We start from the raw sequence: 14,747 nt of genomic DNA on the forward strand, positions 1-14,747 counted from the left end.
CATTTGTACTTAGCTCAGCATGATCCTCGAGTGAGACATTGGTAATTAACTCCCCAGCCTCGTTTTCTTCAATGGCTGCAATTTCTCTAAACTTTTAGATTTATCTTTGTTCATATGGTGGAATTGAGGGGGGGGGGGAGGGAGGATTAAACAAAAAGAAAACACACGTGGTACAAAAGCATGAGAGTAAAGGGAACAAGTATAGAGCACTCTTATTAGCATAGTTTCTCTTTTTCTTTTTTTCCCTTTTTCTTTTCATAAATCACAAAAATAGCCAGTAGAGTACTTTATTTATTTTTTATTTTGGTGATTGGTGAGTTTCACATGCACCTGGTGAGTTTTAAACCCACGACCTTACCCTTCATTCCATTATTATCTGAAGAGGAAGTGCCAATTGAGTTATTGGCTATAGCTCAATGGAAGTAACAAGTAGGTTTTGAACCCACAACCACATCATCTACCCATTCTTATGTAAAAAGAAAATATGAATTGAGATAGAACTCATTGGCATAGTTGAACCTTGCAATAAGTAAAGTACCACGGCACGGGATAATAATCCAAAACTATGCACATAAAAACAAGCTCAACTTCGTAAGAGCTAGAAGTATACGTAAATAAAACAAAAACTGGGAAAGGTGACACAATCAGAGATACATGTAAACACATAATAAAATGCAAAGAGAGATGATACATATTATATAAATGCAAAAACCATATCATTATGGAATTTATAATGCAAAATAACATTCAAAGTAAACAGATGATGTGTCATGTGTCATCTTGAACCTGTAAGCAAATTTAGCCTACCAGGCAAAGGGATTGCAAATTACAACTTGTATCTTATCTCTTGTCCAATAAAACAGACAAGAAAGGAGTACAGTCATCTTAGTCTCACTAATAGTATAAAATGAACTAATCTGATCAATGGAGGCTCCAATTCCCCAGTAGTCTAGAAAGCTGATTATTTTCCTACTCTCTACATATTGCATGATATAAGTATTTTCTGAATGCCTACATTAAATTAGCTCAACTAAGAGTCAGTTAACAAAAAGGGTTTGAAAGTTCTAAAGTTAATTTTCCTAACACTTCTTTTTATGGAAGGGGTCCAAGAAAGACCAACACATAATTAACACAACTGCCAATTATAATCTACAAATTTTATAACGAAAGAGACATTGTCCTATTTAAGCTCAGTATCGCAGCAATTACAGTCTCTTGGAATATGTCACTATGTATGATCAAAATTTAGAAGCTACAACATGATTACCTATTTCTCAGTATAACATTGATGATAAAAGGATTTCATGAATAACAAAAAGTAGTTCCATATCTTAAAGAATGTTGATTTTTAACTATTTACTTTGAGATGAAGTTTATTTCATTACCTATATACACTATACAAGTATGAAAGAATGAAAGAACTGAACGGATCAAAAGTGCATTTGAGCCAGAGCCTTATAAAAAAATATCAAATAGCTGAAAAACATTGCTTTAGAGAGCTTACTGCACGTAGCAGAGTGCTCCAGTCTCTTTTCTCAAACATTTTTAATGGCCTACAACAAAATCACCAAATCCATTAACTTTTAACACGCAAAACCAAGCCCTATCTGCACTATTCATACAATTTATTTGACATAGTGGAGAGGGAAAAAATAAAATAAAATAACCAAGCAATTTTTGCTTGGCCTCTACTTCTGAAGAATCTCTACAATAATAAACACCATATAAACAAAATTTCATACACCCGCAAAATAAATAATGAATATATAAATACATATCAAAGCAATAAATTTATCAAACAAAACCTTCCCACTATACGACCCACACAGCAACGGCATTTTGCGCATACACTCTGCTCCTTAGCACAACTTACATCCACATCAACACAATGCCTAAATTCTAGATTAACCAAAACCCAGTAGCAAAAAAATAAAATAAAAAAACTTTGCCCAAAATTCAATTCAGTCCAATAACTTACAATTTATTTATTTCAGTCTTATTACCATTACTTTTATTCAATGTGTTCATTTGGTTAGGTGTTTTGGGAGCTTAAAAAAGTGTTTTTAAAACCCAAAACTCTGTTTCGCAACCACAACTCCTAATAGTTTTTTTACAAACGCACCCGTAATCTTTTACTAGAAGTTAGAACTGAAATGAATAAATCAAAACTCAAAAGTTAAAAGACACTTGAATCTTGGGCAAAATCAGAGAGTGCAATTTGTAATTAAGCAAAACATATATTAAAAAAAAGTACATTGATTCAACAAATCAGGGCTACAAATGGGTTATTTAGTTTGTATATTCCAACACAAATTCGACAACTTGTAAACATGTTACTATTTTTTTCTGTGAAAGAAACACAAACCACGATCGAGATTAATTTGGCAGGGGACTCGTACAGTCGTACTTTCCGTAACGGCGCTTCCATTCGATCTGCTCTTTACAACGTAGACACACACGCCCGTAATCTCGGAATACGGCCTAAACTTTCCGCCAACTTCCTGTCATAAATATGAATTAGTTTTCCTTAGTAAAATATTTTCCAGAGAAAGAGAAATCGACTGTTTGTTGTAGACGTTGGGTATCCAGGCGAATTTGTTTTGGTGCTTTGGAGGGGCCCTGCCTGCTGCTCTTTTTTTTTTTTTTTTCCTGAAAGAGCTTCTGCTCTGGTCTTCTGGGTTTTGGTTTTAGAGTACGTAAAACGACGTGACGTTTAGTCATATACTATGGCTGCCAGGGTTTTTTTTTTTTTTTTTAAATCAACTTTTTTTTCCTTTGTAACCAAACAAAAAAAATTATTATTATTATTTTACATATTATGTACCAAATACGTATCATGAAAAACTAAAAAAAAAATTTATTCTCTCACTTTTTGTTTTATGTATCTTCTCAACATTTTTATCCTTTCACTTTTTTATATTCTCAACTAAATAAATTCTATTTTTTTAATAATAATAAATCAATAATTACAATGAGATCAATTTTGAATTCTAACAAGTTAAAAATACTATAAAAAAATTACCAGTTAATTTATAAGACTATGAGAAATAGTGTAGCAAATTATTGATATGTGGGTAGCAACACCACTTCGTAACTACAAAACTATTTTTTAACCAAAATTCAAAAACCAAAAAAGGGTCTCTCCCTCTCTCTCTCTCTCTCTCTCTCTCTCTCTCTCTCTCTATATATATATATATATATATATATATATATATATATATTTTTTTTTTTTTTTTTTTTTTCATTTTTACTCTTAGTAAAAACGAGATTACAAAATGTCATTCAGTGCAATAGTCAATAGTTATGTAATACCACTTTCAAGTTTTAAGCTTAAAACTTGAAAGTTCACTTTGAATCAAAAACTTTATTAAATTTTAAATTTTTAAATTTTTACTTTTTTTTTTTACCTTAAACCTTTACTTTTCTCACTAAAATGGCAATTGCATAATGCCAACTATTGAACCATTCAAATCCCAAAATGCTTAGGGGCCCAAACCATTTCTACTTGGGCAAAAGACTCATTCGGATATAGCAAAGATGGGAGTGGGACACAACGCAACCCAAGAAGTCACATTCTGGGCCAAAAAAATTATCTTGCCAAGGGACAAAACTTAAAACCCATACAAAACAAGAAGAGTCCAGCAAAAATCTAGCTTTTAAAGTAACATGGATGCTTCTTTTGCCACCAACGAAATAGCGTGTGCTCCATCCCTGTTTGTCTTGTTGGGCTTTATGAAGCCTAGTTGTGTTTGATTCAGATTATGACCCGGTCTAAAATAATATTATTATAGTTTTTAGTGGAAGATTCTGAAATTTAGTCCATGAAGCAGAGGCTTTGGGAAAAAATGTTGGCCTATTTTTTGTAACCTATTGTGAATCTTGTGCGCAGGATATAAAAATTGTTGTTTTTGGAGATTAGGGTTTGATGTTTTTTTTTAGAGAGATAAAATTGTACTGCCACACTTTATCTTTTCCCTAAGAATAGTGAAATCCTTGCAACTCTGTAGATGTAAGCAAATTGTCAAACTACGTAAATATTGTCTTGTATGTGATTATTTTTCTTTGACATATATTTTTCTCCATTTTTGCATCTCACATATTTGGGAATTTCGTACATATTTTCATCATGCCTATCCTCTATCATGAGAGCTGGTCCAATAAAGGCAAATGGGCATTTGAAAATGAGATACTCTAGGGTCTCTAGCTCTATCTTGCATTGTGGACACACGTCATCATCTGCTCAAAACCTGGTAAAGGAGAAGGTATCTCATGTGCCAAGTGCATACAAAACTTTTGTCCCGGTAGAGAGGGTGGCTTTAGAAGAGAGAGTTGCTAGAAATTGCTTAGTATTACAAGATTAGACCATGACTCCTATTTCTAAGATTCAAGCATCCCAATTACTATTCATAATTGCTTCAAATATTTACGATCAGTAAAAAACAATGTAACCAAAGGAACTATAACAATTCTCCAATTCCTACATACTACATAGTAATGACATGAGACGTGTGCATCAAATGTGCCCTTACACAAAAATAATACAAATAGTCTACATCTCTCTCATCTTTTTATCTTCTTATTACCACCAAAGCCTTTCTCAAAGCTAGGAAATGTCAAGCAGTCCTTACACGGAGAGTAACTCCATGTTCAGGTACAATAACCAACCTTAATGCAGGGGAGTGTTGGTATGCTGGCGATAGTGAGAAGCAAAACTTGGATAGAATGAGAGATAAAATCACCTTCAGTTCTGTCATGGCAAAGTGTTGGCCAGCACAGACACGAGACCCAACTCCAAATGGCATATAAGCCTGTGGAATCTTGCAAGCCCCAACAATTCCATGAGCAAATCTTTCTGGGTTGAATTTGTGTGCATCAGGTCCCCACAAATCATAGTGCTGTTGCAATATTGGGATTGGAATCTGCATGTTTATACCTTTTGAGATCATAATGTCTTGGAATGTTATGTCTTCCAGGGCCTCTCTAACCACAAAAGCCACAGGTGGGTAAAGACGCAATGTCTCTTGGATAACCATTGTCAACTGCCATCAAATACAAGGTTAGTGAACCTATGTCAATATATGGGTGTGTCAACTCATGTATTAATTTCTCAATGTTGAGTACATAGTTTTAGAATTTGTGAAGCATTGATGTTAATCTCTCCTTGTAATATTTGGTAACTAATGTGTTAAATTCTTTATGTGTGAAATTAAATGAAAAAAAAAATTGTTTTCAACTTGAAAGGCATAATTATAGGAATTAGAAGTCACTTTTCCGACGATCCCTCAATGGGGTATGAAAATTCATTCCTGAACGTTTTTTCAGGCACCACCTTCAATTCCAAGGAAATCTTGCATTTATAAATGCATATGATACCAATATATGTGCAAAAGCATTCTTCCAAATATATACTATATATATGCACAGAAGCACCATATATAACACTCCTACATGCCTTCTTTTTCTCTCTTGTTTGTTGGGATATTCTGAATTAACATGCATCCATATGTAGTGGGAGTGTTTTCTTGGAAGATAATTTGATAAAATCAAGTACAAAAATAGCTAAAACTAATAGTACTATTATACAATAACTAGAATTATAAATTTTAAAGAAATATACATACCGTTTTCATGTTTCGGAGCATATTGGCATCTAGTAGACTATTCCCACCTATTTCAAGCACCTCAGCACGAGCACGAGCTTGCCATTCAGGATGTGTAGCCAGCAACATCAAACTCCATGAGGCTGTGATGGCAGTAGTCTCATAGCCAGCAAAGTACATGCTTTTGCAATTATCCACAATGAACTTGTCTCGAGAACTATCTGTTGATGGGCCATAATAGCCATTATTACTTTTGGCGCCCTCAAGAATCATTTGTAAAAGATCCTTCTCATATGATGCTTCAGTGCGCTGTTTTACCACCTTTAATATCATTGAGTTGATCTCTTCTTCAAGTTTCCACATAGCTCTATTGTTTTTTCTCGGCAAGAATCTATAAATTATAAATAACATCAAGTTTGAAATATTTAGGAACATTCATCCCTAGTGATGTTCTCTCTCTTTTTTTCCCCCATTATTTATAAAAGAATAGAAATACCCCTAGTTCTCTTATCTCATAAATCCTCACAGCCCATAAAAGGCCAGGGTTGAATCTAAATCCTAAGGCCTATGTTAAATCTAAATCCTACTCTTTTAAAGGGAAGTATCATTAGGCTATAAGAACACTAGTCAATTAAAGATGTTCACTAACAACAAACCAAAATTTGTCAATGTCATAGTTTTCTAGTCTTTGTTATTGAGATCAATGGATTCAAAATGTTACCATACCTAAAACCAGGAACTCCTATATTTCCCTTGGACATGATTCCTTGAAGAGCTTTGAGTTTTAAGAATATTTCTTCCCCTTGGGAATAGTTGCTTCCAAAACAGGCTCTTGATATTATATCCGCGGATAGGCTTCTGAAATCCTCAACAATTTCAATGTCTACAATCCCTCCCTCATTTTCAATTCTACTTTCCCAACTTCTTAGCATTGAGGCTGTTGAGTCCACCATTAGATTTACCATGCCCTTCAGAAGGAAATGCATATATTATTTGTAGTAATATAAAAGTTTACAACAACAACCAAGCCTTAGTCTACAGATCTTTATTAAATAATGGTATAGTAATTGTTAGTTTTTGGACCTCTAAAACATTGTGTTTAACCTAATTCAATCATCAAGTTGTTACTTAGGTCACTTATGTAAATTTAGGTTAAACATATATTAAACATATCATGCAGCGGAAAATCTAAATAATTAACACAAGATTTAATGACCCTAGTAAACTAATAAAACAATCCAGTTTTAAAATATATATAAATAAAAAATTAAAAAAAAAACTGGGGAAAACAATCCCAAGAGAACAATCCACTATATCAAATAGAAGTTTACAGTCAAGAATATAAATCCGTAGTAAACTTAACTATGATTATCAAATCTAACTCTAAAACTCTCGGACTTCTTTGACATGGATCTGTTTCAACATGAAGCTCCAATTCACGCTTTAGATCTCCAAGACCCTTGAAGGTTTAGATCTAGCATCTTTGATTACCAGTATTCAGCAACTTTAGATTTACCGATTCTAAAAGTATGTAAATCAATTTCCAATAGTGATTTTGAAAGGAGTAGACACAGAACATCTTTTATATCAAAAGAGAAACTTCAAAGTCTCTTCAAAACATGCTTTAAAGTTACCATTAAATTCTATGTGAATTAGATCTGAAACTTTAATCACTTACTGGGTTTAATGGGCTATTGGACCGAAATTAAATTATGTAGAGACAGAATTTGATCGGTCGAGCTTGTCATTTTTGGAATTCTTGAATTTACAGTTTCCTTATTCTTGTATCCTGACTTACAGCAACTTAAGTATTATCTAATCATACTTATGAACTTAATTATCAATATTTAGATAAGTTTGTGCTCACAATATGGCAATTATTCTAAACTTTTAAAATCTAAGTAGTGATTAATTAAATTTAAATTTTTAAAGCTTAATATGATGGGACAATGAAGTAACAACAGTAAAACGCAATCTTCACTAATCACTCAAACAATTGGGAAACTGAAACAATATTGTGCTTTGGGATTGTTGCTAAGCATTGCCCAAAATGACATATTAATATTGTCAAAACTGGACTATTCCAAAAAAATAAAAATAAAAATAAAAATGACAAAACTTGTTTCAGGTTAGTTAGTTAAAAAAAAGGTAATAAAAGAATGGTTTCAGATTATGTCTTTCTAGATGATTACATTGCATATTATGACTTTTTTTTTCTTTTTTCTTTTTTGAGAATAACATATTATGACTTTATAAGTGAGATTTACCTTAACCTTATCAATGTACAATTCAGGAGCAATAATCTTCCTTTGATGGGCCCAAATTTCTCCATTTGACGACAGAATGCCTTGACCCAGAAGTGGCCCACGATCTTTGGATAGATAAGAAGGTTTTCCAAGGTTCAAAGAAGTGCAAAGGCTGATTTTCTTCACCATCTCTGGATCTGTTATACATAATAGCTGTATGTTTCCAGATGAATACAAGAATATTGGTCCTGCCACCAATGCATACTAGCTAGGTGAGCAAGGTTGAAAAAGATAGATTGAAGATTTAGATTTAGTGCTGATATGCATATTTTATCATATGATCTTCAAGAGGTCCATTGTTAATATTCTAGGCATGTCTTGGACTAATTGCTAAAGATTACAAAATAGAGGAAACTATTTGCTATGCTATGACAAAACATGCCATTGTTTCTTCAACTTGTATAAGTAAAAATGTGCAATCATCATTTAAATGAAATCTACTATAATTCCCATTCCCAAATCCCAATCCATGTCCAAGTTCACCTATTAAAAAAGTGACAACTTTTTTTTTTTGAAACAGAAAAGTACCAACTTTATTATTAATTTATTTCTGAACAATGCTTTTGTTAGAGAAATATAATAAAGATGCAAAAAATAAAAATAAAACCATTTAATACAAATACAAGGTCATTGTCATAAATATGGACTACAAAAGTTTATAACTCTAATTACAATTGGAATATTCTGACTTCAAAAGTTGTTTAAAATCTGAGCTGCACCCACTATATATGACTACTGCTATTGTCTACATATTTTAATTTTCAACTCCCTAAACTATATTTCATCCTACTCTGGTAGTGAGAGAGAGAGAGAGAGAGAGAAGAAGAAGAAGAAGAAGAAAGGAAATGACAAGTGAAGTACCATATTCATTTCTCCACTGCTCCAAATGTGGGAAAAGAGTGGAAGGCCAGTCATGAGCAATAGCATCAGGATGATCATACTCATTTGTAGCAGTAGTTTTTGGTGTTGAATGAACTTGGAGTTGAATTCTCTTCATTTCAGGGATGTTCCCAAAGAAGAAAGAAGGAGAAGGTCCCCTTATACCTTGCCTTTGAAGTTTTGCTCTGAGAAGTTTTGGTTTCAAAACCAAAAGGTTATAGAGTTGCATTAACAACACTATAAACCCTCCTATAACCACTGATACAGTGATCTTCGCCATTAGAACTGGGTTTGCTTCCATGTTTGTGCTTCTTCTGCTTCTTTTCTCACTAGACTTCGATCAAAACTAGGACCCTTTAGATTCTCTGTGTACTGTTTTCTTTCACGTGATGTATATTAGCTGGAGACATTTTTTATTTTTCTTTAGACCTTTAGCATTTTCCAAGAGAGAATAATAATTTTATGTTGTGTTGGATTTTTAATTGATTTGACCCGTCAAATTGGGCTAACTGAGACATATAATATATTAGTATAAAACTATAAATTATACGACCTTGATATTGCAGGTTATAGGTCCCGTTTTTTATCATGATAATGGTGATTGATTGATAAGTGCACCAACTATTTTGTCTGTACTTTGTCCCTTAGTGTCTTTTTCAAGTGAGTTTTGGATAACAATAAATTTTAGTATTTCAAAAAAACAAAAATCATAACAATAATAATAAGTTTTAGCAACTCAACTATTTTGGCAAGTGTTATATGTTGTGATCAATGCATAATAAAATTAGTAATTATGATGACAGAGTTTAAAGGGATAGCCAACGCAATTTCTCATTAAATAAAGGAGAAGTGATTTATTTATTTATTCTTTTTTTTTTTTAAAGAAGATAGCAAAAGAGAAGGGAGTTCATACTAGTGATCTCATCCTTATAACATATTATATTACTCTTCCTCTTTTTCCATGACCCACAAATGAAAGGTAAAGAAAGTTATTAATTTGTAAAGATACGAAGGAATTCAAAAATTTAATCCAAGTGTTAAAGAGTATAAATGATCTTATGAACTTATTTTTATTGTTTATTTTTTATGATACATGAAAATCAGTGAGCCACTTGTCCAACCAAAGGTGTTGGAAGACCTACAAGAAGGAAAAAAAAAGCTACCGAAGGGCATCAGTGGGGTGCTGGCCTTAGTTTCTTTGATGCTTAAGTTAGAGACCCATATGAATCCAATAAAACTCAAATGGTAGTATTTTAGGGGTTTTTTTCTCATGTACCTTTAATTGAATGCGGTCTAACATTTATATAGTGGGTCTCCTTATTTGTGCCACTATCTTCATGGGAGGTGTATTGGCTTAGTGGAGTTAGTGGGAGCAAATTATATGGAGGTTACTCCCATGTTCTGAGATAGTGGATTTGTGGAGTAAAGTATTTTTGTGACATCTACGTATGATTAAATCTATCAAAGTGTAGAATGACCATCTATGTGGTCAAGTCCTCTATGTGGATGACCATAACGCCATATAAATGGTTAATTACAATCTTATAGTGGAAATAAGCAACATGAGATGGATAACCCTCTAGACGGGCTTGTCATTTATCCATATTAAAGTTAATGTGTGGTTTGGTTTGCATAGATGTAAAGTTGTTCCTGACATTTGGATGACCAAAACATCCTCGGACGAGTCATCCTCCTAGATGCTCTCCTTAAACAAACGGTCTCCCTGAATGAGTGATGTTACATCAAACAAGGGGTTCAAGTCGGTCTCTTCTAGCCTTGATGTAGAATCATTTCCTAGCAATGCCCATAATTGGAGATTGAAGGTTGGCAGGAAGACCTTGGGTGCGATGCCCAAGGGAAATTGTCTTGAAGGTTAGATGAGTGGGATCTTACGAGTATACTTTCATTAGAGTTGTTGTTGTCCAGAGGGTCGAACAAGTGATATGTGTCAAGTGGCCTAGGGCACCTATTGGACACTTTTATTAGTGTTAGACAAGGAGGCTACTTACTAGAAGAGTCTTAGTCATTAAGTAAAGGGGTCGTCCCTATAGGTCTCCTTTGGAAGAGCCTCATTTGGAAGAGACTCTCCTCTAGAATAGCTTGCATTTGTTGGACAAGGTGGTTTGAGAGAGTTTCCTTTTTTTTTTCAAATGTAATGCACCTTGGTCATCCATGGAGGTGGACGACTATGGCATTTGGTAACTTGGACTTTCGTATGTAGCACCTGGCCATTTATGGGGTTGGACGACTCTCATGAGGTGATGTTGTCAATTTGGAGTGACTACTTTGTCATTGCCTAGTCTTCTCTGGAGGTGGATGACTAGCTTTTGTCAATGTCAATGAAAGGCTGACTTGGTGAATGTGTCAAATAAGTCTATTGTACAATAGTAGGCAATTCGCTTAAGGGGTGAGAATATTATTCTCATCATTTTTATTTTAAAAAAAAAAACTTGTATAGAACGGAAAAAAAGAGATTTAAAAATTAATTGATAAACAACCAATGAAAATAAGCCTATATTGTGAGCTAAAACTATTTTTACAACCATGGAAAGCACTTCAATCATTTATAAGCATAATTTTGGTATTTTATAGTCCTTGACTTCTTGTGTTCCTTTTGAGTTTGATACCTTTACATAGGTTAAAGGACCAAGTTTGAGCCAAACACAGAAAAGGAAAAGAAAGGGAAAAACCAACTTTGGTCCATTCAGTCCACTTAGTCTACTTTAGTCCGTTTTGTCAACAACAAAAAAAAATCTACTTTGGTCCAATTCAGTCCACTTCGGTCTATCGGTTCAATTTTGCCTAGTTAGTCCATTTGGTCCATTTCAGTTCACTTTGGTCCTTTTGGTCCATTTTGATATACTTACTTAAGAATGGGAAATGACAAGTTTGGGTTGAGTACTATCAATTATTTGAGTAATATCAATTGTAATTATATTATAAGTTTTGATTATTATGATAATCTTCTTAAAAGAATGAGAATTTGAATAATAAATTTGAAACTAAAAAATTTTAGTTATACCAAAAGAACTAGGAAAATATAATTTGCAATAACAATACTTAGAAGAATATGGACCACTTAAATAAACACACACACACACATCAATCAATCAAAAACTCCAAAAATGTTAAAATCATATATTTGTAAAAATAGAGAGATGAAAATTACTTTTAGAAATTATTTAATTTCTATGAAAAACAAATTATCTACAACAAAAGTTTGAGAATAAACTATACATTACACGACATCTCAAAATAACTATATATCCTCACGCATTGCATAGGTCTACAACTAGTTTATAGAATAAAATATTATGAGAAACAAATACATTCAAAATAAAAGGTATAGTTCTAAATATCAAATTATCCAAGTTATGCTATATAATAGAATAATATTATATCATTATATATTATATTTATAATTAGATAGAATTACATCTAACAATCAAAGAAAAAATATATATAACAACTTAAAAACACAACCAAATTAGATCAACTTAAAGTCTAGTTCAACACAAAAATTCATCAACTTAAAATACGGTTGCAAGATTGAATTTAAGAAAATAAAAAAGAAACACACACACACACAGTAATTACCATGTTGTGTTGGAGAAGAATTCAAATAAAAAATTCATTAAATTAAAGTAAAGATGCATGCAAGAAAGAATTATAAATCCATCAAAAGGGGAAAAAATAAGAGAGAGAGAGAGAGAGAGAGAGAGAGTAGAAAAAATATGGATTGAACTAATAATTTATATGGATTGAAAAATATGAATTTACATTGATTAACCTCTCTCTGATGAAACCTCAACACCTTTGATGGACCTCCAACACATGCCACCTCGCATTGTGTTGATGATGTTTAGATTATTTTTGTTCATGTATTCTTCTCAACCATTGCAACCTTAGCTCAGAAAATTAAAGGTAGAAAGCTGTAAAAATTTCAAGGTGGAAGCGCCAATTGCGCTTAAGATAAGAAAAGGGAAGTGAGTAGTAATGTTTAGTTAGATTAGAAAGTTGAAAAGATGGGAAATATTTTGTTGTTTTTGAATACCCCCTTTGTTTTTGCCTTTGTTGTATGACTCTGCTGGAGTTTTCTTTGAAAGGCTTCAGCCTAACTCTGATGTTTGTTCTTAGTTTTTATTTCATATTCTTTTCTACCAAAAAAAAAAGTGTGGTGATCTTTATTATATGGTCATTTTTATTAAGTATATGTGATAGGGGTTTTTTTTAAAATTTTATATTACATTAATATTAGATTCTTAGTATTTTACATTCATTAACTCACTTGACACAAAGATTAAAAAACTTAAGTGGACACATGATACAAACTTAAGTAAATAATTATGGTGTGGTCCCCATATAAATTTAGACACATGGTATAAAATAGGATTCTAATTTCAAATTCTAATTTAACTTTCTCTAAACTTTACCTATATATATATATATATATATATATATATATATATATATATATATATATATATATATTTCTAGTTAGTTTCTCTCAAACATCCACGGTTTTTCATTCTTTAACTGACGTCGTGAAAACTTGAAGAAAGCACACATTATGCTCTCTTAATGGAACAGAAACTAAATTATTAGCTTTTGGTAGTAAACATCGAATCTATGAGAGGTTTCCCTGAATCTACAAGAAGAAGAAAACTGCAATCCACCAGAGAAATAATTTGACAAAAATTCTATGTTTATTGATAATAGTTTGATAACCGACTTGCCTTTGGAGGATACAATGCATTTGAATAGTTTAAACAAAACCTAAGGCAACTAGAAACCCTAAGGCGGCTAATTTGACTAAAAAACATTAAAAGCACCTAAAAAGAAGGAAATAAACTACCTAAACCTAAAATAACATAAATTACATAAAAATACTAAAATTAAATAATTACAAAAATTAAATATTAAACCGTGTCCTATATCAAACCCCTCCACTTAAAACAAATTTGTCCTCGAGTTGATGGTCAAAATTTGAAATCTTCCGCTCCAAATAAACAGATACTTTGAAAACTTTAATAACTTGATCCAGTTTTGAAACTTGAATTCTTTATAAAGTATAGCATAAAATTTCTTCTCATCTACCTTCAATTTATTTGCAACATCAATCAACAAATGGTTAAAAATAAAATTAAAATTTTCTACTCCAAGAAAATCAACATATTGTGTGGTCATCTTCAACAAATCAACCGGAACCTAGGGGTTGTGAACGATGGACTCATCATCATATTTAACCTCAATTGGATCTTCCACAATATTCTCATTAAAACTTTTGACAAGTGGTATCTTTAATTTTCAATTCAATAACTTGTTGCAAGTCTTGATCTTTTTTAACCACTTCAAAATTTTCTTTAGAAATAGGTTGTTTCTTCTCAACCCTCAAACACTTTTCTTTACATAACACATGGACTTGGTTATGATAATTTTAGTTTTGTGGTTGACCTTTCATATTTTGAATATATTGCTTTTCATATGAATATACAGATTTATAATCAACACTTGTATAATCTAGTATATCATAACAGTCATTAGAAAACCGTAAATCAATTAATTCCCTTTTCATTCTTTGCCAAGAGTGGATTGGATGCTTACCTCATCGCTTTCTATCGATTTGAATGTCTTTCCACCATTCCTCTGTTTCATCATCCAATTTATTAGATGCAAGCCACACTTTTTCTTCATTACAAATCTTCCAAAAATTAAAATACACTTCCAAATCAAGAAGCTAGTCAATAAAATCCAACTTACACATATCACCGTCAAAGAATGGAATTTTATTGTAGTTAGGAGGGCGTCATTGAATATATTGATTATTATTGTTGTGAGAAGATGTTCTAGCAAGAAGAGTAGTAATCATTTGCTTGATTTTGCATATAATTTGCTGACTCTTTTCATGAAATTGTTAAATTTCATCACGAAAATCAAGGAACTCAGCCCTAGTGAGGAATGT

General features: G+C 32.3%; 1 protein-coding gene across 1 annotated transcript; it reads right to left on the bottom strand.

Moving 5' to 3' along the window:
- Positions 1-4,467: 4,467 nt before the first annotated feature.
- On the bottom strand, positions 4,468-9,163 carry LOC142617678 (cytochrome P450 714C2-like). The gene is made up of 5 exons (XM_075790630.1): positions 8,768-9,163; positions 7,868-8,094; positions 6,327-6,568; positions 5,622-5,991; positions 4,468-5,039 (listed from the first exon to the last, which is right to left on the bottom strand). The coding sequence occupies exons 1-5, from the start codon at positions 9,084-9,086 to the stop codon at positions 4,614-4,616; spliced, it is 1,584 nt and encodes a 527-aa protein (XP_075646745.1). The 5' UTR covers positions 9,087-9,163; the 3' UTR covers positions 4,468-4,613.
- Between the last annotated feature and the right edge of the window lie 5,584 nt (positions 9,164-14,747).

This window comes from Castanea sativa, chromosome 11, assembly GCF_040712315.1.
Source record: "Castanea sativa cultivar Marrone di Chiusa Pesio chromosome 11, ASM4071231v1".
Taxonomy (NCBI): Eukaryota; Viridiplantae; Streptophyta; class Magnoliopsida; order Fagales; family Fagaceae; genus Castanea; species Castanea sativa.